The 25,060-nt window shown below is 45.4% G+C and overlaps 1 protein-coding gene across 7 annotated transcripts in view; it reads right to left on the reverse strand.

The window, feature by feature from the left end:
- The window catches only part of Sbp2 (SECIS-binding protein 2), a 169,031-nt gene that overhangs the window by 123,117 nt on the left and 20,854 nt on the right, over window positions 1-25,060 (reverse strand). For all 7 annotated transcript variants that reach the window (XM_077668244.1, XM_077668241.1, XM_077668240.1 and 4 more), the window contains 2 exons: window positions 22,023-22,563; window positions 8,786-9,086 (listed from right to left, as the gene is read on the reverse strand). In XM_077668244.1, coding sequence (XP_077524370.1) covers window positions 8,786-9,086; window positions 22,023-22,563 — 842 coding nt within the window. The remainder of the gene's footprint in view (window positions 1-8,785; window positions 9,087-22,022; window positions 22,564-25,060) is intronic.

Genomic DNA, 25,060 nt, shown 5'->3' on the forward strand with positions numbered 1-25,060 from the left:
TCGCAGAGAGGCTTGCCTTTTTTTGTCAGTAAGAAGTTGTGAGTAAGGTGTGTGTGTCCAATGCGTAGTCGACACAAAATAACTTCTATGAAACGCTCCTGATGTGTACATGATCTCCATTCTCCCAAAACAGGTTTTATAGAATGTAGTTTGTTGTTTGTTTGTTCGTCCCATGCAATCTGCCACTTATTCCTGAGTTTACTGTGCAGTAATTTAGAAAAATCCCTCTGTGGTATGTTAACTTGTTTTATATGGCCAATTCTAGCTTGTGCTGCGCAAGCATCTGCTCTCTCATTACCTAAAATTCCAACATGGCTAGGGACCCAGCAGAATATAATGTTATGTTTTTGCTTTGTAATTTTAACTATGTTATGTATGATTTTTCCTATTATGGGTTCAGCAGCGTTTGTAGAATGCAGCGCTTTTAGCATACTGAGTGAATCGGTGTAAATGATGCTATTTTTTATGTTTTGTTTTACTATTTGTTCTACAGCTACAAAGATGGCATAACACTCCGCAGTAAATACCGATGCATACTATGGCAATCGTATCATTTTTTCATTTGTTCCTTGAATTACTGCACTTCCGACATGACTTTCTGTTTTTGAGCCATCAGTGTAAAATTCGGTGTAAGTGTCATATTTTTCTTGTAGTGCAAAGAACTCTTGCAGTATGTGCTCGTGTGGTATTTTCTCTTTGTTTAAGTGTGTCAATGTGAAGTCACACACTGAAGGAAGGCTGTACCATGGTGGTAGATATTCATGTCTTTGTGCAATATTAGGTAGGGCGTCCAGCACTGCTAAGTCTTCACATTTATCTTCAAAGCGCATTATTAGTGGCCTGATAAAATGTGGTTTATTATTGAATAATCTCCTAGATGGGCACTTGGTAACAATGGGATAGCAGAGATGTTTAGGGAGAGAACGGGTTTTTAGGATGTACGTGCATGTTAGTGTGACTCTTCTATCCTCTAGTGTGGGCTCATTAGCTTCAACGTAAAGACTCTTTACCGGGGATGTTCTATAAGCTCCAGTTGATAGGCGCAAACCAAGATTATGAACAGGGTCCAGTCGTTTCAAGTAGGATGTTCTTGCCGAACCATATACCACACACCCGTAGTCCAGCTTGGAGCGCACCAAAGAGCGATATATTTGCAATAGGCATGCTCTATCGGACCCCCACCGTTTTCGCGAGAGTACCTTTAATACATTGAGGGCTTGGGATGCTTTCTTTTTCAGGTTGTTAATGTGTGACAGAAATGTAAGTTTCTTGTCAAAAGTGACGCCTAAAAATTTATGTTCCTGTTTGACTGGCAGTGTGGTTTGATTCAAGCACAGATTGGGATCGACCTGTAGGCCTCGTCGTAATGAGAATAAAACAGCTACTGTTTTTTGAGGGGAGAACTTGAATCCATTTTTCTCTGCCCAAGCAGCCAGTTTATTTAGTGTGATTTGTATTTGTCTCTCGCAGGACAGTATGTTGGAAGAAGTGTATGCTATCTGTATGTCATCTACATAAACTGAATAAATTACGGACTTAGGTATTACTTTGGCCAAGGAATTCATTTTTACTATAAAGAGTGTCGTACTTAAAATGCATCCCTGGGGTACGCCATTCTCTTGGGCGAATGTCGTTGATAGAGTTGCTCCCAGACGGACTCTGAATGTGCGGTTAGTCAGGAAGTCGTTCAAGCAGTTCAGCATCCTGCCGCGGATCCCTAGATCTGCTAGGTCATGGAGGATGCCGAACTTCCACGCGGTATCATATGCCTTCTCCAAATCGAAGAAGACACCGATACAGTGCTGTTTGTGGATGAACGCCTCTCGGATGGTGTTTTCTAGGCGGACAAGGTGATCAGTGGTCGAGCATGCTTTCTTAAATCCACATTGATGTAAATCTAAGAGTCGACGAGATTCAAGTGTGAAGGTCAGTCTAATGTTTACTATGCTTTCGAAAGATTTAGCGATGCAGCTGGTGAGGGCTATCGGTCTGTAATTGTTAGGACTTGTTGGTTGTTTTCCGGGTTTCAGAAAAGGTACTATTATTGCTTTCTTCCACTCCTCAGGTATATTCCCAGTTGTCCATATTTTGTTAAAGAATTTCAACAATGCCTGCACGGCAGCCTCGGAGAGATGGGCGAGCATAGCGTAATGCACATTATCTGGGCCTGTTGCTGTCTTTTTACCACAAGATACTGCCCTGATCAATTCCTGGAGTGTGATGGGTTGGTTGTAGTCCTCGTGCATACCTGCTGCAAATGGAAGTTTTTGTTTTTCTGCTATTGCTTTGTGCTTCTGGAACGTGTTTGTGTAATTGGACGAACTGGAAACTTCAGCAAAATGCTCACCTAGTATGTTGGCCTGTTCTTCTAATGATGTTTGTGTCCCGGGTGTAGTCAAAAGAGGAAGTGAGAAAGGGGTATGGTCACTACTGAATCTTCGAACTTTTTCCCACATTTTTTTTGAGGTTATTGAGCTGTTTATAGAGGACACATATTTCTGCCACGAGGATTTCTCGGCATTTCTCCGAACGAATCGCGCTCTGGCCTTGGCCCTCTTAAAGGCAATCAAGTTCTCCGCTGTGGGATACCGACGCAGAGAGCCCCAAGCTTTATTTTGTTGTTTTTTTGCCAATGTGCATTCTTGTGTCCACCATACTTTATGTTTTTTGTGTACGAGTCCTGTTGTTTGTGGTATGGCTAGTGTAGCGGCCGATATTATGCATGTAGTAAATTTTCCATTAATTTCGTCTATGCTGAGATCTTCAGAAAATTCTTTTTCTAGTGTGGCACTTGCTGTAAAAAGTGACCAGTCGGCGAGGTGAAGTTTCCAGCGCCGTGGTCTTGTGGGGATGACTGCAGTAGACGATGAGAGGCTGATGATAATAGGTAGGTGATCACTTCCCAGAGGGTCATTTAAAACATCCCATTTAAAATCTGTAAAAAGCGATGGTGATGCGAAAGCTAAATCGAGAAAGCTCATTTCTGCCGAGCTTGGGCAACAATAAGTTGCTTTTCCTGTATTTAAAAGACAGATGTTATTTGAGAGGATAAAATCTTCGATTGTTTGCCCCCTAGAGCCGCAGCGCTCGCTTCCCCAAAAAGGGGAGTGAGCGTTAAAATCCCCAACTACCAGATATGGCTCTGGAAGTTCATCTATCAATTCTTCTAGATCATGGACTGTTAATGTAAAATGTGGAGGAATGTATACGGAACAGATTGTTAGTGTTTTATAGCTGACGATGCTGACTGCAACCGCCTCTAGTTTTGTATTGAGCTTTATTTCTCGAGCAGGGACGCCGCTTTGGACGACAATTGCGACGCCTCCTGAGAGTCGATTTGCCTGCTCGCGATCGCGTCTAAAAGTTTGATAATGTTTCAGGATATGCACATGTTGTGGACCAAGATTGGTCTCCTGAAGACATAAAACTATGGGTAACATTGACCCTAAAATATGTGTTATGTCACTATAATTCCGCATAAGTCCTCTACAATTCCATTGAATTAAAAAAGCCATGCTTGTGTTTTTAAAAGAAAATCAAAGGAGATTTACTTATGAGGTGGGCCCGTTATGAGGGGCCTGTCTTTTTTTCGCTCAAGAGAGCTGTTCCGCCGCTGTAATGGAGGCGGAGTGGGTGTTGTATCCATCACCTCAACAGAGGTGCTGGAGGACCGCGCAGCCACGGTTGTGTTAGTTTCAGGCCTCTCCCGACGGGGGGAGGTCCTGCGGGATGCCGACCCATAGACCGGCGGTCCCTGCTTTGGCAGTGACAGGGCAGCTTTCGCTGACCCTGCCTGGGGCGTGGATGGCCCTGCCATAGGCTCGGTGGGAGCGGCCTTGGCAGGTGCCGGAGTGCTGTGCGGTGCTACGCCCCTGCGCACCACATCAGCGAAGTTTTGTTTTGCTGTGAAGGAGAATGTGTTTGTAAGCGCAAAACGCCTTCTCGCTTCTTTAAAAGAAATGTTTTCTTTGGTCTTTATGGTGATAATTTCTTTTTCTTTCTTCCAGGACGGACACGCCCTGGAGTATGCAGCATGTTCTCCTTCACAGTTTGGACAGCACAGGGCTGCGTCACATACATCAGACTGGTGATCCTTAGAGGCACATTTTGCGCAAGCTTTACGACCGCGGCAGCTCTGTGAGCCGTGGCCGAACCTTTGGCAGTTGAAACACCTGCGAGGGTTTGGTATGTATGGTCGTACATTGATTTTCAAATATCCCACGTCGATTGTGTCGGGCAGGGTGCTGGTGTTGAACGTCAGGATCATGTGTTTTGTGTCTATTTCCTTGTTGTCCTTCCGGATTTTGATTCGGTGGACATCTATGACGTCTTGGTCGATGAGCCCTTCGAGCATTTCTTTTTCAGTTATGTGAAGAAAATCATTTTCTGATATTACACCTCGGACAGTGTTTAGTGAGCGATGAGGAGTCACGGAGACCGGGATTTCCCCTATGGACGTTAGGTTGGAGAGCTTAGAATGTTGGACATTGTCACACAGTTCGAGCAATAAGTCGCCGCTGGCCATTTTTGACAGCTTATAGCCAATGCCTAGGGTTTCAGTCAAGCACTTTGACACAAGGAAGGGGGATATTATTCTTGCCTGTTTATCTTGTTGTTCACTGTGGATCACATGATATTTGGGGAAAGTTACTTTTCTTTTTTGAAAGAAGTTGTCTGCCTCGTTCCGCCCTCTTTTGAGAGAGCGATCGGGTTTTGAAAGTTGGGGAGCCATAAAAAAACTTTGTTTTTCGGTCATGGTGCCAGCCACCCACCACGGAGTCCAACAAGGGGACGGGACAGGAACTTGATAGCAAGTCCTGCCCACGCCAGCTGTACACCTCAACTATAACCAAATATGACGCAACTCAGGGTAGTTGGTCACACAAGGTTAACCCTCGCCGCCAGGAAAAAAGGAAAACCAAGAAGTGAGTAGGATACAGGAGAGTTGTGAGACAGAGATAGGAAAGTTAAAGATGAAGAGGAGGATAGGAAAAGGCGACTGCCGATTCCCCCCGGTCGGGTCAGGCCGGAGGTGCCGTCTGCAGGAAGCTGGGGCCAAAGTGGTGTGTTGCTTCCGCCAAGGGGCCTTAAGGGTCCAAACGCTCGGCATCGGCTCAACCACCAGGATCCCCTTTTCCCCGGACACGGCGATGCCACGCACGGCGAGGCGCGGGTGCTCGGGTCCGTGGTGATGCACAGTTCACCATCATCCCCTTGCGGAGATGTCCCTGCGGATGCTCGGGAACCCGCGGTGTCGCCACTCACCGTCGCGACGCCTGCAAACTGCAGGCGCCCCCCTGCGGGGCGGCGCCAGAATCACACGCGCAGCTTGTGCTATGTCTTTTCGGCTAAGTCCTATTATTTTCGCTGCTTCTGAGCATGAACTGTTGTAGTGCCACGTGGTATGACGTTCCAAAAGCAAACGCAGCGAAGATGCGCGACGGCGCAGGAACACGGCACTTTTGTCAACCGCAGTCACTTGTTGCCATCGTAGGCTTTCCTCTGCTCTCAGCTCGTGCTTTTCCTTCATGAAAATTTTCTGCCAAACTTCATAACTCAGCACAAGCTAACAGACAGCCAGCGTAGCGAGTTCGTTATATCATGGTCAACCACCACACCACCTTCGTTACATAGAGGTCTCAAATATGCACACACTTCAATGGTGGTGGTGTTGGAGAATTGAGAAACTTCGTAACTGTGAGTCAAAAGCTCTCCCTCGTGGTACCGCTGACGCAATTGCAAACTTTTTCGTTCAAAATATTGTGCTTCGTCACGGTGCACCCATCATGGTTGTAACTGACAGGGGAACGGCGTTCACCTCGGCCCTTACGCAGGTTGTGCGCCTTAGAAGCGCAAGCCACCGCAAAACAACAGTTCACCACCCTCAAACAAACGGACTCACCGAACAGCTCAACAAGACGATCGCCGACACGATTTCCATGTATGTTGACGCAGACCACCACAACTGGGACACCATACTCCCTTATGTCACATTTGGCTATAATACTGCTCTACGAGAAACGACACGCTTCACTCCATTTCGTTTAGTGCATGGTCGCGAAGCCACAACCATGCTGGACGCCATGTTGCTTCGGACTAGTAGTACCTCATCTGTTATGGGTGCTGCCCTATTCGTTCGACAGCACATCCGGCATCACCAAGCCCACGACGCTCGCCGCTATAACCTACGCCACAGAGCTGCTAATTACCAGCCAGGCGAACAAGTCTGGGTTTGGAGCCCAATCCGCATGCGTGGGCGCCCCGAAAATCTTCTGCGCCGATATTTTGGCCCCTGCGAGGTACTCCGCCAAGTCGGTGAGGCGAACTATGAAGTTTGCCCCCAGGCAACAGTTCACTCCTCTAGACGGCCGACCCCTGAAGTCGTCCATGTCGCACGAATGAAGCCGTACCACACCCACTTGCGCTTCAGGCATGTCTACACCAGCCACCGGGCACATGCGACGTCCCTTGGCTTCCTGCTTCTCATTGTTGCGGCACGGAGCCATTGCCTTTCACAGAGTGGGAGTAATGCCACAGTACCAATCAATCCAGTGGCGCCATACCGCGGCCGAACTATTTTATATGGGACTTGCCATGCCTTGCGCACTTGAGGGGCTAGAGTTTTTGTCATCTTCCTTGCTCGAGCTCCCTGCTGTCTTGCCCACCCAGCACGTCTAATTAAACCTGGTTTGTGTGCTTCGACCGTTCATCGGTGACAATATCGAGGAATTCATTATATGGAAGTTTGTTAAATCCAGGTTTAATTGTAGTATTTAATTTCTTAATCTTCTTCAAAAATGCTCTTTCGAGCCAATGGTACTGAAACACAGCAGCGATTTTCCGCAGCGGAAATGAAGTGGCACCTAAATAGGCGTTGCCCCTCTGACTGGTTATTCAGGAAAATTCTGCGCAGATTAACACAGGATGGGAGGGAGAAACACGCACACACACACAGTTCACTTTGAACTAGTTCATTTTTACTTGGGAAATGGACCCAAAGTATGATGTCTCTGAGTGCTGTAAGCTTTTCGAGTCTGACAAAAACTGAAACAAAGCAATGAAAGCAAATGAAAACCAATAAGAATGATAGGCATGTGCAAATAGTTTTTTTTTTTGGTTCGAAGTGAATTCGAATTGAATAGTAATTTTCTTCGAATAATTTCGAAACGAATATTTTTAATACTTCTAGCACAAAAAATAAGTTGAATGGCACGATAGGCACTTTAAAAATCATGTATTTTTCGAACGCACGAAGCCATTACCTGAAAAAAAAAAAAGAATGCATTGAACTTCATTGCACTCATTGAGGCGTGTCGACATCCTGCACTCCTGCAAAAGGACCATCGAAAATTAGAGAGTTGGCCTACGTGTGGAGCCGACACATTTGGGAGGTGTGCGAGGACTATTATGAGACCAATGAGTGCTGGTCTTAATTGCAATTGCGTCGTTGCACAGCTATTGCTTTTTAGTGACGACTTTCCTGCTAGCAAGTGCGCAGAGTTCTCCATTAGGGGTAGCCAAGTTTCAGCGCAGCTCTCCCCTCCACCTTCCCAACGTCCTCCCACCCAGGCCCCTAAAGTCAAAACATAGCACAAAGATGACGTGCAAAATATTATTGAGCAGTAGTTTTGGTATTATTGACAGAAAACCTGCATGGCCATAACCCTGCACTCTAAACGATGGAACAGGTCCAAAAGAGTAAGCGCATGGGGGAAACTTGGCACCTCCATTAGATGACTCGGGGGGGAAGGCATCGACCCCACCCCTCCCCCACTCCTGTCAGCACGCCTATGCCTGCTAAGCGTACGCACTGTGCGCCCAGCGCCACCCCATTCAGTTCAAATCGAATATCGAATACTTTACTATTCGACCGAATACTCGAAATTATCGAATATTCACACAAGCCTAAATAATAACATTAGAGGTGACATTTTCCATCCAGCATCAAACTTTCGTGGAGGCAAGTGCTGTTGAAACCGCATCAATAAGGCAACGAAAAAACGAAAAGCAGGTTGACACATTTAATCCAAATGCGAAAAGAATAACCAAACAGGAGACAATGTGGGGGGGAGAGGGGCGGAGGGGGAGAACGTGTTACGAAATGTTACCAACAAAGAAACATCAAGGAGCTTCCTTTGCCGAGTTAGTCACCCCTGCCCCCAGGCAAATTGCAGTTCTGACTGGTCGCGCCCAATCGCAGCACTGGGCGAGTGAAACACATTTTCGTATGACCTTTCCATTTTAAATTTTCTAAGCACAGTAACTTCCGCTTGCTTGCTTCAAATTTCAAATTATTTTTTTTTTTCACTAGTCTCTCCAGTTCCAGGTGAATCAGAACTGAAAAAAATAATTGCAGTGCCTCTTCAATAATGCTGGATTATTTTGTGTAAGCGATAACAGCGTATGCCACTCAACATGAGTGTGTGTGCTTCCCTCGATTACTCTCTTCCATGCAACATTGCGGCAATTATGAAGCCTCTACCATATACATTCCAGTTCCAGAGCTCTTGTTCGTACATCAGAGTACATTTGCAAATGTCCTCTTTGGTACAGCAGGTAGGTCTTATCCTGAAGCTGCACCTCGGATATGAAGGACTCGTGGATTAATTGACAACCAGAGCCTCTTTGATGCACATTAACATTACACACCAGAGGAATGTTTCTGCACATCACCGTAACCGCTGTAATTCAATCCCATGAGCTTGAAATCTCTCTCCTCAAAGGCAAGTCTGCACCGTTTCATCTGTGTCAGGGTCTTTCAGAGCAGTCTCCAAAGTAAACTCACCTTTGCTGTCCGTGCCTGTGGTGTCTGCTCCGGGGAGAGGTCAGGGCCAAGAGGTGGATACTCGTTTTTCTCGTGCCTTGGGCTTCCGTCCTGCAGAGTACAGCCCTCCTCCCCTTCCTCCTTTGATGTCGCATCCAATTCCTTGCGGCCACCATGACTGCCCTGCTGCTGCTGCTGCTGCTGCTGATACCTGTCTCCCTTCAGCACTCCGCGCAGCAGTGAGGAGTGTCGTGTCTCCCGCCGCCCTCGTGTGGCATTGACCCGGACACCATTCTGATGGGGTGTCCGCCCACTGCCTGCCCTGCGTGCCAGGTGTTGTACAGTGGTTGTTGTACGAGTTATTTAGCAGTCTTATGCCTTATGCATCATCTGAAAGATGAAAATTTGGTATCCATATTCCTTTAAGCGAACCTCTTCAGTAACAGACATCAGGCATACAAGACATTCTGTAATAATTTGAATTTTGATCAAGAGCCTCGCTTGTATAAGACATTTCAACTTGACTCTTCCCTACTCAGCAGACACAAATCATGGTCACATCAATGCGACATGAAGAAGGCTCACATGGTATTACAACCGAAACTAGCACAGAATGGGATGGCTAAATGCAAAAGATCGAAAAGAGCCCATTAATTTTGAGCGCTGCATGAAGAATGGCTTCCAAACTAAAGGGTACGGGGGCCGCAAGTGTGCAGGGCCTGCCCACACTGAGAATGAATGGCATTAAGAAGCGCAATACACGAAAAAAAGGGATATCAATCTGCGTGGCCCACAAGTTATGCCGCGACCCGCCTCTGCTGCCGACGTTGAAGCTCAGCAAATTCGTTTACTTTTCTTTTCATTGAAAAGGGGAAGCTGTGAAGAACAGCTTGGCAAGGGTCCCCTCAACAATTGGCAGAGCAAAAGGTAGGAGGTAAATCAGCTCGGAACGTGCACAGTTGTATACACGGAAAAGTTGCGGTGCAGACCTTAGACAAATTGCAGCGGTAGTGAGGTTAGTCCGTTCCCCATGCCAATGATGGGTGTGCTAAAGGGGGAAGAAGTGCACCTCTAATCTCAGACTCAGATAGTGGCACGCTAAACGTAGAGTAAGCAAAAGAGGAGGGTAGCACAAGGAGAAAAGAGGTTATGGAAAGAGCGATGCAGCGCAGGAGGATGGCACTGCAAGAGTGGTTCTCCGTCTGCAGTGGCGGCTGCTGAGAAATGCAGAGCCCCGAGGAGAAGCTTAGAAGTGGCGGCCTGCTGTGTGCACTGCTGAAACCAAAACCCAGGAGCTGCATCCATTCTGCACTGCGCGATCTGTTTGCAATCGCCTATGGCGCTCAAATACCGCCGCAGCTGCACTAAAAAAATCGCATTGCCGAGAAGCGTACTCATCGGCCAATTTGTTTACAATTTTAATCAGTAAGCTAAAATATTTTTTGGCACTTTGCTTATCTCGAAACTCCACTTATCTCGAGCAATATTTATCTTGTGCCTTCAAGTCACTGAGGGCCAAGTGTAAAAAAAGCTTGCGAACAGGTGTGGTTGCAGTGCAGTAGAAAGTAAATTGCATCATGATGTGATATCAAGCAGACGAAAATAAGAACCTACTTTTGCAGCCAATAAGCTTGTAACAAGCGTAGACCTCTTTTGTGAAACTCCTAGCCACAGGGTGACAATGTAGACATAGTGAGAGGGCAGCAAGTAACGAAAACAATTTTAGTTCGAACTCCGGAGCAATCAAACCAAATTTCTACCCTGAAATTTCGAATTAATGTAGTACTGCTGCACAAACTAATTAGAAGCTCAGATACTTGTTGTTGTTGTGTTGAGTTTAGTGGCGTATAAGCAACTGAGGCTATCATGTGCCAAGGTGAAGGTATAAGAAATTGTTTTGTGTAGATTTTTACAAAGGTATAAAAAATATGGCTGTATAGAAAGCCTAAAAGGTTATATCCTTCTGCCCAGTATTGAGAGAAAAACAGGATTCACAAATGGGCAATATTAAAGGTTTCAAAGGAGGCTGGGTAACCTCATCAGCCGTCCTTGGCTGGGCAAAGACTGGAGGCGCCCAACCAATCAAAACAAAAAATCTCAGCCCTTTTCTCAAGAATGAGAAAGTGACTGAGGTGCATCAGGCAAAGTACTGGGTCATGTTTTACATCTTTTTAAGAACACCAGCTTCTGTTAAAAATATAAAAGCGCAGGACATGTCCACAATTGCATTTTCACTAAGAGCAGTGATAGATGAAAAGGGATGCATTGGTTTTAAAGCGGAGACAAGCACTTTTTCCGTAGCTTTTCCAGTTTCGAACCTGAAATTAAAATAAGACTGAGTGTAAGTTCATCTCCACATGGACAAACTGGTTTGTCTTCTTTTGTTAGCAGAAAGTTGCGAATAATGCGTGTGTGGCCTATACGGAGATCGAAGATAATGACTTCCTAGAAACGTTTCTGGTGCGCACATGACTTCCATTCACCTAGAACTGGTTTTATTACGTGTAGCTTGTTTTTTACTTCACTGTTCCAAGCGGACTGCCAAATTTTCCTTGCCTTACATTGTTGTAATTTCATGCAATCTTTATAGGACACATTTACATTTTTATTTGCTTGCCAAAAGCTTGAGCAGTGCACAAATCTGCTCTTTCGTTGCCTTTTATGCCGACATGACTTGGTACCGAGCACAGTCTAATGTTTTGTCCTTCAGCTATGGTTGTTGTGTATGAGGTCGCCGTGCAGCGCAGTTATTGCATTTCTAGAATGAAGGGCTGTGAGCACACTTAGCGAGTCTGTATAAATAATACTGTTGCCGAGGTTCTCATTTACTATTTTTTCTATGGCTACACAGATAACGTAACATTCCGCAGTGAAGATGGAAGCACACTGTGGAATTCTTACTATTTTATTCCAATTCCCCTGTACCACTGCACTTCCAACGTAAGCGTCTGTTTTTGAATCCTATGTGTAAAAAGCTGCATAATTACTGTACTTTTCTTCAAGTGTGAGGAATTCTTGTATTATATGTTGTTGCGAAATTTGTTTTTTACGGAAGTGTGTAAGAGTGAGATCACCGATTTCCAGAAAGTTATACAATGGCGGAAGTGGACCTCGCCTTTGAGCAATGCTTGGCAATATGTCTAGTACGCCGAAGTTCTGGCACATGTCTTCAAATCGTAAGAGCACAGGACGGGCAGCTTGCAGTTTAAAGAGTACTCTAGATGGGCACTCTGTAGCGATGGGGTAACAAATATGTTTGTGCAGTGAACGGATTTTTAGAATGTGCGAGCATGTGAGCATGGCTCTTTTGTCTGTAAGAGACGGCTCGTTGGTTTCAACGAAAAGACTGTTTATAGGTGACGTCCTGTAAGCACCAGTTGAAAGGCATAAACCTAAATTGTGCACTGGGTCGAGTCGTTTCAAGTACGATGGCTTTGATGAACCATATACTATACTGCCATAGTCTAAGCAGGATCGTAACACAGAGCGGTAAATTTTTAGATGGCTTGTCCTGTCAGAACCCCAGTGTTTATGCGAAAGGACTTCAGTGAACGGAAAGTTTTCTTTTTTAACGCATTAATATGAGGCAAGAAAGTGAGTTTTTTGTCAAATGTTATACCTAAAAATGTGTGTTCATTTTTTACGGGCAACTCGGTTTCGTTCAGATGTAGGGTCGGATCTGCCTGTAATCCTCATTTGAGTGAGAAAATAATGGCTACTGTTTTCTGTGCAGAACACCGGAAGCCATTTCTGTCTGCCCATGATGACACTTTGTTAATTGCGTTTGTCTTTCACATGTTGATATGTTGGAGGATGTGCAAGCTACCTGGAGGTCGTCTACATAAAGTGAATACACAACAGACCTCGGTATTATTTTGCTAAGAGAATTCATTTTTACAATGAAGTGAGTTGTGCTTAAAATACACCCTTGAGATACTCCATTTTCTTGAATAAAATTACTAAAAAGGGTTGAGCCTAGGCGGACATTAAATGAACGGTTAGACAAAAAGTCTTTAAGGGAGTTTAGCATTCTGCCACGGATGCCGAGCTCAGCTATGTCCTGAAGAATCCCGAACCTCCATGATGCATCATATGCTTTTTCTAAATCGAAAAAGACTGCAAGGCAGTATTGTTTGTGGATAAAAGCTTCTCTGACAGTATTTTCGAGACAGACTAGGTGATCTGTTGTGGAGTATCCCTTTTTAAAACCGCATTGATAGATATCTAGAAGTTCGCAGGTTTCAAGGACAAAAGTTAATCTTATATTCAGGACACTTTCAAAGGATTTGGTAAGGCAACTGGTAAGGGCTATGGGTCTATAACTGCTAGGAGAGGTTGGAGGTTTATTAGGTTTAAGAAACGGTACAATAAAAGCTTTTTCCAGGCTTCAGGCATTTGCCCTGATATCCAAACTGGGTTAAAGAATCTTAAGAGTGCTTCTATGGCAGGCTCGGAAAGATGGGCAAGCATTTCATAGTGTATTTGGTCGGCTCCTGGAGCAGAGAGTACTCTGTTTATTTCTTGAAGAGTAATTACATTGTTGCAGATTTCTTTCCACCCCCACTTATTGGAAGTCTTTGTTTCTCGGTCATATTTTTGTGTTTTATAAATGACTGCGTAAATTGCAATGAACTGGAAACTGCAGCGAAGCATTCACAAAAAATGTCTGCCTGTTCCTATGCTTGTTTCTCTGCCAGGTGTTGTCAGAAGAGGAATTATGAACGGTGAGAAGTTAATTTTCGGACCTACTCCCACATTTTTTTTAGATGTGATTTGACTCTTTATAGATGAAGCGTAACTCTGCCATGAAGCTTTCTCGGCAATGCGACGAATGTACCGAGCTTTAGCTCTTGCCTTTTTAAAATTTACGAGATTTTCATGTGTCGGATACCTGCGAAATTTACCCCAAGCTCTATTTTGTTGTTTTTTGCTTCCTTGCAGTTGTTTGTCCACCACACTTTGTGGTTTTGTTGGACTACTCCAAAAGACTGCAGAATAGCTAACTCTGCAGCCGTTACGATACAAATGGTGAACTTTTCGTTTATTTGATTGATGCTCAGGTTTTCTATATCTATATTTTGTAAAGTGGCTCTTGCTCAATATAGTTCCCAGTCTGCTAGATGCAGCTTCCAGTGTCGTGGTTTTGTGGGGATTATTTTCGGTGGAGATATAAACTGGTTAGTACAGGGAGGTTATCCCTGCCATATGGGTTGTCAATGACATACCATTTAAAATCGCTAAATACGGAAGGTAAAGTAAGCGACAAATCTAAACACGTCATTTTCCCCAAGGTAGGGGAGCAGTATGTGGCCTTTTCTACATTTAAAAGACATTATTTGTGAGGATAAAGGTTTATGGTTTATGAGGGTTTAACGTCCCAAAGCGACTCAGGCTATGAGGGACGCCGTAGTGAAGGGCTCCAGAAATTTCGACCACCTGGGGTTCTTTAATGTGCACTGACATCGCACAGTACACGGGCCTCTAGAATTTCGCCTCCAACGAAATTCGACCGCCGCGGCCGGGATCGAACCCGCGTCTTTCGGGCCAGCAGCCGAGCGCCATAACCACTCAGCCACTGCGGCGGCATTTGTGAGGATAAAATCTTCGATTATTTGGCCCCTAGAGTCACAGTGCTCGTTTCCAAAAAGGGCAGTGAGCGTTAAAATCCCCAACTACTAGATATGGTTGTGGAAGCTCATGATTGAGATCTTGTAGATGATGAACTGTTAATGTAAAATGTCGAGGAATATATACAGAACATAATTGTAATTGTTTTATAGCTGACGATGCTGACCGCAGTGCCTTCAAGTTTTGTTTTGATTTTGATTTCTCGAGCAGGGACGCTGCTTCGAACGACGATCGCGACGCCTCCTGAGAGTCTATTTGCCTGCTCGCGATCGCGTCGAAAAGTTTTATAATGTTTCAGGATATTCATACGTTGTGGACCTAGATTGGTTTCCTGAAGACATAAGGCTATGAGCAACATTGACCCTAAAATATCTGTTATGTCACTGTAATTCCTCAACAGGCCTCTAGAGTTCCACTGAACTAAAAAAGCCATGTTTATGTTTTGAGGTGGGAATGATATGGGGTTTACTTATGTTCTGGACCCGTTTTGAGGGGTCTGCCTTTTTTTCGCTCGAGAGAGTTGTTCCGCCGCTGTAAAGAAGGCGGAGTGGGAGTTGTATCCATCACCTCACCAGAGGTGCTGGAGGACCGCGGAGAAGCCGCGGTCGTGTTAGTTTTAAGCCTCCCCCGACAGGGGGAAGAACTGCGGGATGCCAACCCATGGACTGGTGCTCCCAGCTTTGAGGGTGGCAGAGCAGCCTTCGCTGTCCCTGCCGGAGGTGCAGGTGCCGGAGTGCTGTGTGGTGCTACGCCCCTGCGCACCACATCAGCGAAGTTGGGTTTTGCTGTGAAAGAGAATGTGTTGGTAAGCGCAAAACGCTTCCTTGCTTCTTTGAATGAAATGTTTTCCTTTGTGTTTATGATTATTTCTTTTTCTTTTTTCCAGGACGGACACGCCCTAGAGTACACAGCGTGGTCTCCTTCGCAGTTTGCGCAGAGTAGTGCTGTGTCACATTCCTCAGAATGGCGGTCCTTCGAAGCGCATTGCGTGCAAGTTTTTCAGCCGTGGCAACTTTGTGAACCGTGGCCAAACTTCTGACAATTGAAACATCGGCGGGGACTGGGTATGTAGTGTCTGACATTGACCTTCAGGTATCCAACCTAGATAGTTTCAGGCAAAGTGCTGGTGTTAAATATAAGGACCATGTGTTTAGTATCTATTTCTTTGTTGTTCTTGCGGATTTTGATCCTGTGAACGTCAATTACATTTTGGTCAGATAGTCCTTGAAGCATTTCGGCTTCTGTGAGGTGGATAAAGTCAGATTCAGAGATTACGCCTCGGACTGTGTTTAGAGATCGGAGGGAGGTTACGGAGAGAGAGACGCCCCCTACAGACGCAATGTTTGAGAGTTTGGAACACTGGATGCTGTCGCGCAGTTCAAGAAGTAAGTCGCCGCTGGCTATTTTTGAGACCTTGTAGCCAGGGCCCAAGGTATCGGTTAAGCGTTTTGACACAAGGAATGGGGATATTATTCTTGCTTGTTTTCCGTCACTTTCCCTGTGGATTACGTGGAACTTTAGAAAGGTTTGTCTCTTTTTTGAGAAAAAATCTGCTGCTTCATTCCTCCCTCTTTTTGGAGAGCGATCAGGTTTGGAAAAGGGGGAGCCATAAAAAATTTAGTTTAGTGCCAGCCACCCATCATGGAGCCCAACTAGGGGACGGGACAGGAACTTGCTAGCAAGCCCTGCCCACGCCAGCTGTACACCCTAACTATAACCAAATATGACACAACTCAGGGCAGTTAGCGACACAAGGTTAACCCTCGCCACCTATGAAAAGTGAAAAAACCGGAAGGGAGGAGGAGACAGGAAAGTTGTAAGAAAGATGATAAGAAAGCGAAAGATGGAGGGGAGGACAGGAAAAAGCGATTGCCGATTTCCCCAGTCGGGTCAGGCCGGAGGTGCCGTCTACAGGAAGCTGGGACCAAAGTGTTGTGTTGCCTCCACCAAGGGGCCTTAAAGGTCCAAACGCTCGGCATCGGCTCAACGACCAGGATCCCCTTTTCCCCAGACACGGCGATGCCATGCACGGCTAGGCGTAGGTGCTCGGGTCCGTGGTGATGCACTGTTCACCATCATCCCCTTGCGGGGATGTCCCTGCAGATGCTCGGGAGCCCGTGGTGTCGCCACTCACCAACGCCTGCAAGCTAATGGCGTTGTTATAGCAAGCACGAGTGCAGCCCATCAAATCGATTTATCAGCTGCAATGCATCGCAAACCTTTCTCACGGTTACAGACTGACCCTAAGGAATATGTGATGGTGCTGCACAGAAGCCGGATTAAGGAAGGACGCGGCTCAGATATCTCGAAAAATGGGAGAAAAAAAAGTGATTTTTTTTCATAATTGTTGTATCCAATTGTATGGTTCACTTTTTATACTGTCCTGAAGTTTCACTGCTGAGTTGACAGGGAGCTACTCTAAAAAATTTGTTTCATGAGCCACAGTGGCTCTGCATTACGGGAAACACTCCCTTTTGGTTTTCTGAGCAGATGCTCACCTTGTGGAGCAAATTTCTTCACATTTTGACCCCGTTTGTTTTGTTGTACTCCTAGCGCCAGACTGCAGATAAAGAAATACTTTGATTTTTAAATTTGTGAATTTTAAATTTCTTGTTCAAAATTTTCTTCCCACTCGAGATAAGTCAATGGACAGTAAATCACAAAAAAATTCAAAACAAAATTTGTGCCTTGCAAAAAAAAAATTTAATGCCAGCAGAAAGACAATGCTGAACCAGGCTTCTGGCACAATTTCTTAACTCGGCAGCCTTTTTAGAAGATTCAGGGGAAAAATATACAGAACAATATTCTGAAGATATAACGGCGAAATTTTGTGAGTAGACAAAATTATTTCTAAATGCTCAAAAAATTTATGTAAATATATCAAGACAAAAAATTTTTGCTGAAAGCCATGTCACATCTTAATCCAGCTGAGCTGAAATTTAGCATTATTTGAGTCTCTTAAAAGCAATTTTTTTTCTCTGCCTATGCACTCACCCCTTTCATTTCGGAAAGTGTGCGCACAAACAGTTGGTGGTGAAGGGTTACAGAAAGTGAAACAGGGCGGGGTTGAATTCAGTCAATCACCTTTCTCATCAATCAAGAGAGAAAAAAGCAGTGTCATGCCTGTGCATATTAGGCTTCTGCCACCCTGCTGCAGCTAATGGTTGCTGGAATAGATATTTCAGTGCAATGATGGTGCAATTTCATTAAAACCCAGCTACCTATTGCAGCATGTAGCAGGCTTAATGCAATGGCACAGGTTGATGCATCATTCCCACCACTGTTAATTCTGAGAAGTTCAAGAGTTTAAATGTAAAATTTGTTTCTCCTCCTTCAACTCAAACTCGTGATGTTCAATAGTGAAAGTCAATAGTCATTAGTCACCCCTCATGTAAAGCCTTCACCCAAGGGTCCTCAAGTATCTGTAATAAAAATTTAAAAAATAGTTATTTCTGATAATGCAGTTAGTTCTCCATGTGCCATAAAAAAAAACTTATGGACTCCGTGATTGCAGAACGAAAGTGAATGACAGTGCAGTCTAGCCTCAGAGACCTGCAATAAAAAGGACTTGACATGACCAGTTTGTAAAGCTGGCCACAGGTGGCAACACCATTACATCACTCTAAGAGCTTTTCTAGATTACAAAAGCTCCATTTTCAGAGAAAGTTGCCTCTAAAGTGATCAATCAATACAGACACTGCAGCAGACTAACGATAATTCAAACTGATAATTCGTACTTTGGCTTAATTCAAACAAATTTCAGAATTTTGGTTGGCTGGCTATATTTTCAATGTATTTTAAAGCCGCTTAATTCATACAGCGATTTCTCTTAAATATGACTAATTCAAAATTTTTGCCTTGCTCAGACGCTCACGGCGCATGAAAGAGCAGTGACCAAGGTTGGATGAGTCAGATTTGCAGTGCTTCTGGCCCCTCCAACCGGCTAGCTCCAGCAAGGCCCGAAGGGCGTCGACTCCTCGTCGACGCATAGTTCCCTTTTCTGAGCTTCGCTACCAGGCTGCAAAGACCGACTGCGTGCCGGTTCGGAGGCTAACTAGCGCATCACTGGTCTCGTTAAGGAGCTCGTGAGACGGCAAAGCCGGCATCATCAGCGTCACCACATTATGAGGTTGCCCAGCTGCCACGGCTCTGTCGCATCGCTTTTCGTGCTGGCCTTCAGCAGCTGCTCATCGCTGCTCTGTCAACGTGCAGAACCAGCAACACCACCGTGCGCGGCTGCTGATAAGCGGTGGCAACATTATAACTCTGCTGCGTTCTGCTCTTAAAGACGAAGCATAAGCATCTTCCAAGTTTTTTCTTTTCTCTCAGAAGGCACCTTGTCGTTCCAGCATGAATGTGCGTTCCCCTCACATTCGTCCGCGTGGTCTTGTGCAAGTTATGGTGAGAGTGGGATCATATCCAGATCTTGATAAGTTCATGATGTGAGGGTGAACAATCCCACTATCCCAAGTGAATTCATGATGCCGACTCGGCACCAGTTTAACGTTCATATATATGCGAGTTTCCAGCGCGCTCGCAATACTGAACAGCTGTTGGTTGAGAGGATGATCTAGAGCATTTTCATTGTTTCATAGTATGTAAATTTCGTGACTGCTGCATTCTGGAACATTACTAAAAGGCGAGAAAAGTTGATTAGTCACCGCTCTTGGTCTCGTTGGATATTAGCTGTGGCTTTCTGTAATTTAGACCTTTATGTCCCACGAGCGGCAGCTACAGGCTTCTACACCTCTCAGCTAGGCCTGGCTACATGTTAGGTGCAGTAAAGAGCTTACTGCATCACCGTGTTTTAAACAACTTTTATGGCATTTTAGGCACGTAACTTGGGCCGTTGGGCATAAAAACGATTCAGCTGTTCAATGCGTGAGCTAATAGGAGTTCTGAGTCAAGGTGAGCGCAGATGAGTCGCGAGTTGAAATGGGTGAGCAAGTCCAAACGAGTGAGTCCAGGTGAGTTGTGAGTCGAAATGAGTGAGCCCGGATAAGTTGAGAGTCAAAATGGGTCACGAGTTGAAATGATGGTTTATGGTTTACGGGGGGTTTAACATCCCAAAGCGACTCGGGCTACGAGGGACGCCATAGTAAAGGGCTCCAAAAATTTCGACCACTTGGGGTTCTTTACGCGCACTGACATCGCACAGTACACGGGCCTCTTGAATTTCATCTCCATCAAAATTCAACTGCCGCGGCCAGGATCGAAGCCTCGTCTTTCTGGTCAGCAGCCGAGCGCCATAACCACTAAGCCACAGCGGCGGTGCACGAGTTGAAATGAGTGAGTGAGACATGAGTCACTATGAGTGGTTGAGCATGGAGGACTGGTGAGTCTGAGTGACCCCAAGTGAATTGTGAGCCTAAATGAGTGAGTTTGAGTGAGCGTGGGCGTCTGTGGTGTGAAAAGATTCGCAGTGCAAATAAAACGCATGCAAGAGATGAGGAACAAACAAGACAGGACGGTGCTGGTCTTGGATGGTTTTCCTGGTCTTCTGTGTGCATTTTATTTGTGCTGGAATCTTTTCTGCATTACGGATAGCAACCAACAGGCCCATACCACCATGCTACTTACTGTAAGTTTGAGTGAGCTGAAAGGCTGACCCAACTTTTTTGAGCGATCCTGAGTGAGCGCTCATGATTTTGCCAACGTATCGCTGCTAGTCAAGTTGGAGGCTGGCTCGCAACAGGGATTCCAACCGACGACATATAAACTCACGATTAGACATTCATGCTTTCACCCTCACAAGGTGTAAGCAGTCTTAAGTGCCCTCCGTATTTTTTGGCCAGGCGATAAAAACTGGCAATATGGTACCAGACCGCCTTGGGTTGTATTTTGGCAATGACTGATAACTTTGAAAAATGAAACCGAAAAAAAAATACTAAGTGCAGTTCAAATTTCGCACATTTATCGAAATGTGCACGTCCTACAAATGTGCCAAACATGCATGTTTTGTCAATAAGAAGTTAAGCCACTGAGATTCTGATACTGGTCATTTTTAATAAGAGAATAATTATTCATTGGCATCCACCCAAGCACAGCCATATGGCTAAAGAGGAAAGCTACACAGCCTTCTCAGAAACTTGGCAGTTAAAGAAAAATTCGTACTGGTCCAGGGTTCGAATCCGGGACCACCACTTCATCGGCTACTGTCTCAGAGCTCTATCATGGTTATCTCTAAGGTGCCCCTTGGAGGGTTGCCATGCACATGAAGCTGCACCTCACGGCAGCATTTCCCAAATTTTCAAACCCACTAGCTACTGGAAACCACCACCATCAACCACTGATTGCGACAACACCATTTGCGTTGGCTTATCTAGTCTGTGCTGGTGGATGAACATAGGATGCTACTGACAGAGATCCCATCGAAAAAAAAGGGGGTGGGGGTCAAAGCATTGCTTTTTGGCTGGCACAACATGTTTGTAATTTCTGCCTGGGACACACAGCTTCACAAAGCACAGATCTCTCGACCTGCTGCCGGTCTCTGCAGCATGACCGAACACTTTTAGTGAAAGCAACTCGACAGTTAAGCAGACCTCGGAGCAAGCATGTCCTTCAGCATTGCCACAAGTATAATTCCATCACTGCACCGACACATATAAAGCAACTCTCTCTGGCATATTTCCTTGCTCAAATTTTCAATACAGTCAGTCTCAGATATATCAAACTTGAAGGGCAGTGCAAAATAGTTGAGGTTTACTGATAACTCGATATATAAACATGGCAACAGTTAAGCTTATCTGTAACCCAGAAGCGTGAACATGGTGCTAGAGGCACACTCCCCGCAGCGACATGCTGCCCACTGGCATACTGGCAGCATATTGCTTACTGGGTGTTGATAGGCCTAGCTCATCTCGAAGCCACCGTCAATCATAATACGTCTAATTCTGTTATACTCTAAACGCAATAAAATTGCTATGAAAATTAGGGTCTCTGTTGCCTTCAGCAGCAAAGCAGGCCATCTAAAAGCTGCCGCAAGGCTTCAGTCAGATAGGCTGGCTTCACTGCACGACTAGCGATGCACCGAACATCACCTTCCGCACACGGCAGCAGTGTCGCAAGAAAAACAAGCATGCTACATCGAGGGCCAGCTTCAAGCACCCCCCCCATTCACCTGGTCGTTACAGCACCAGAGCTGCCAGCAAATGCCCAACGCAGCACATGCAGCTGACCCAGTTATGTGCACAAAAAGTGATCACGGAAGCACCACTTGGCATGCAGTTCTATATATTAACTGTTCCACTGAACGCTAGTTTGATCAATGCAAACATTGCTATACTTCTGCATGAAATTCTTGAGAGGATATTCTGACAGTTCAATCAATCGGTATATCCAGGACAGACTGGTATCTTTGAAAGTTAGTTAGACCACTGTTACTACTAAATCAAATTGGATCTTAAAACAGAGTACAAAATATGTGTAGTAAGCAGTTGCTGGTCAAAACAAGGCCTGTTTTTACGCACAAGGTTCCCTTCGGAATACAAATGTGCCACTGCATTTGGGCAACCAGGCCAGATTAACAAACAAGTGTCTGTATACAAGTGGCAGCGGGTTATTTCTTAAGCATGGATAATCTCCCAATCTATTACAGTTAAGACAAGCAGAGAGAAGATGGTCCACACACCTGGAGCCATTGGTGGCAATGGTGTCCACTTGGTGCCTCAGCTCTGACTTGACATCTTTCTCGGGCGCCTCAAACTGGTGTTTCTCAGCACCTCCGTCGATGGATGCCACCTTCGCTCCTTTCTTTGGACCTCTCCTTTCCTGCTGACATCTTGTCGATGGCTCCCCATCTTCTGCCCGTTTCCCCCCTTCACCACCTCGACGGTGTTTGCGCGAACCACTGCCCCGCTTGTGGTGTCTGTTTGTGTCATTGTTGCTGCTGCTGCTCCCACAGCATTGCTGCAAACCACGCACATTTCCTCTGGATGAAGACGCTTCCCTGCTTGCCACCAGCCCTGAGGTGGGCTGGGGAGCCTTGTGTTGTTGCAGTGCGGTGGAGTAGCTGATGCCCGACGGGGACTGGCGCTGCGGCAAGTCCTGCACGGGCAGTGATGGGAACTCGGAGCTGCTTGAAAAGTCTGGGCTGGCCACTCCTCCTCCCTGCCACTCTTCCCGGTCACCCCTTGCTGCACCCGCACTACTCCGCAGCTCAGCCACAGATGCTGGTGGTAAACAAGTTAGCCCATGGTGATGAACATTCCCACAACAAGGCAACAACACAGAAAGGCACCCTCAGAAATGCTGTCTCTACACCTGCCCTCAGCTTTCACGCAATTAGCAGGACACTGCAAGCATGGTAACCAAGTCCTTGCAAACAGAGAAACGAAGCATCTGCAGAATATCCATTTCGCATTAGCCCACCATAAAAACCATTTGTTTCCCAGATTCGCAGTTCCAGTCTCACTATTCTGCGCTACCATCAGACTTCCAGCGAGAGCAAGTGCTATTTAGCAGTGGCGCCAGTTGGCTGTTTCCATTTTGACACCGTTTCACCACGCTGACGATGCGGACTCTGACGCTTTTAAAAAGGAGAGTAATCATAGGCGCTGAAAACGCCAAGCACTGCTGCATGGACTGGATGAGGTAGGAAGAGCCAGGATTTAATGCCACCAAATGGCCAAAACGGACCTCTCCAGCCGTGTTCTGCACGTAAATCGAGAAGCTTGTTGGTCAGGCTTTCAAGAAATGCAGGATATCCAACACACTCCATGGTGCTGAAGAAGAGTTTCTATGGAAAGTTATCTCAGACAATGGGCTCTATCAAGGAAGACAGTACACCCAGTGACACTGATCACTAAAGCCTAGACTCCAAGGACACTTTAGACGCGTGTGCATGTGTGTACGCACAGCCGGCCAAATCTTTAGCTGGCGTACGCGATGGCCGCTGTTTCGGTGCTCCTGCGCTTTACGACGAAACAAACTTACGGAATTCTCAATATTAAGCACAGGCTTAGTCAGCCTGTGCTTAGATTTGATAATTTCGCAAGTTTGCTCTGTCATAAGCTGCAGGAGCATGGAAAACGCGGCCGCCAAGCATGCCAGCTAAAGATTTGGCTGGCTGTACATATGCCGCAGCCAGTCTGGGCATGTGCACAGTGTGAGAGTCAAGCAGGCGCGAACGCAGCGCGAACGTGCACACAGGCTATCAGCACCCGCGCTGCCATCCCGTGCATGCACCGAGAGCGGTGCACCGGTTTACGATGATCGGAGGACCACGTGGCTCCTGTGAGTGTGAGCTGCTTTTTTATTCACGGCATGAAATTCTCTGATCAAGTGTGTTGCCGCAAGAGGGAAAGCGAGCCAGCACGGAGGCATGTGCCCCTTTTCAACGCCCAGTGCAGCATGTACACCATGCCAGTGTCCAATGAGTCAAGCGCGAAATTAGGTGCAAATAAATGCTTGCCGTGAGCTTTCCTTCCTCGCATTATACACGGATGAAAACTTTTTTCCCTTTTACAGCTTTTACAGCAACTGATAGTTTCTTAACCTGTATATGCCTAGCATCCTACATGTAACACACGGTTTTTTTGTGCAGAAGCTCTAGAAGTTTATTGTGAAAAACCTTGTGCCTGCTACCGTTGGTTCAAGAGGATCTAAACTTTTCCTGCGCAAGAGTTGTGTTGCATGCATTCAGTTTTGTGCGTTGTGTGTGTTAGTAAAGATCCACCAGTATTCTCTGAACACCATTTCTGAAATTCGACCACATCAGCTATACTGTATTTCTACAAGAAAAAATTATTTCTGGTGCACTGGCATAAGGTAATGACCATGCACAGTGAGAAATATGATTTTAAGGTCGATGACGAATGTCCGAAGCTTTACCCCACACAACAGGCAGCAAATTTGCTTGGTGTACTACATTGTAGGACGGCTTGAAAGTCTGTGTTCAGAAAAATATTTCTACCGATAAAAAACTGATTCTGAATTGTGAAACGAAATAAACCATTTATATCTAAAAAAATATGGCTTCCTTTACAGGGTATGTTATTGCAGGGTATGTTATTAAATGATTCATTGCATTAGTGTTCTGTTTGTATAATTTTAATACTGCAGTAATCTTCGTTCTTTGCCGCGCTGCCATTCTTTTGATTCTTTTGCTTACTTATGTCATGCGAAGTGTCTTATTTTTGCTTTTGTTGTTTTATATTTGTGGTTTCGTTTTATTCTGTTCATTTGCCTGCGCCCCCCCCCCCCCCCCCCCCCCCCTATGTAATACCCTCTCGAGGGCCTTTAGGGGTATTCTGCATAAATAAATAAATAAATAAATAAATATAATTTTTTTTAAATTTCCGAAGTTCTGGCTTATATAGGTTAATCGCAATAAAGAATAAATCCCAACAAATCAACTCTGCATTTCAACAAAATAAGGCATAAGGCGGTTCTTTGAAGCACAAACTTAAAAAGAAGGGGGAGAGAGGCAAGCCTCAGTGTACTAAGGCTTTATTCCTTCCCTTTGAGCTTGCAATATCGAACAAAAAGTCACACAGACAAGTGCCACAAATATACTAGCGAAAAGGAGTAAACTTCGGAGCATAATGCCTGTGAACTCTGAGGCACTGCGACTGGCAAGTGGAATTTTTATTTTTTGTCTACACTTTCCCAAATGCGTACACCACATTTGATTCAGGTGGGGTTCCTTTGCAGAATGCTCACATAGCA

This window comes from Amblyomma americanum, chromosome 6 (assembly GCF_052857255.1).
Source record: "Amblyomma americanum isolate KBUSLIRL-KWMA chromosome 6, ASM5285725v1, whole genome shotgun sequence".
In the NCBI taxonomy this organism is placed as follows: domain Eukaryota; kingdom Metazoa; phylum Arthropoda; class Arachnida; order Ixodida; family Ixodidae; genus Amblyomma; species Amblyomma americanum.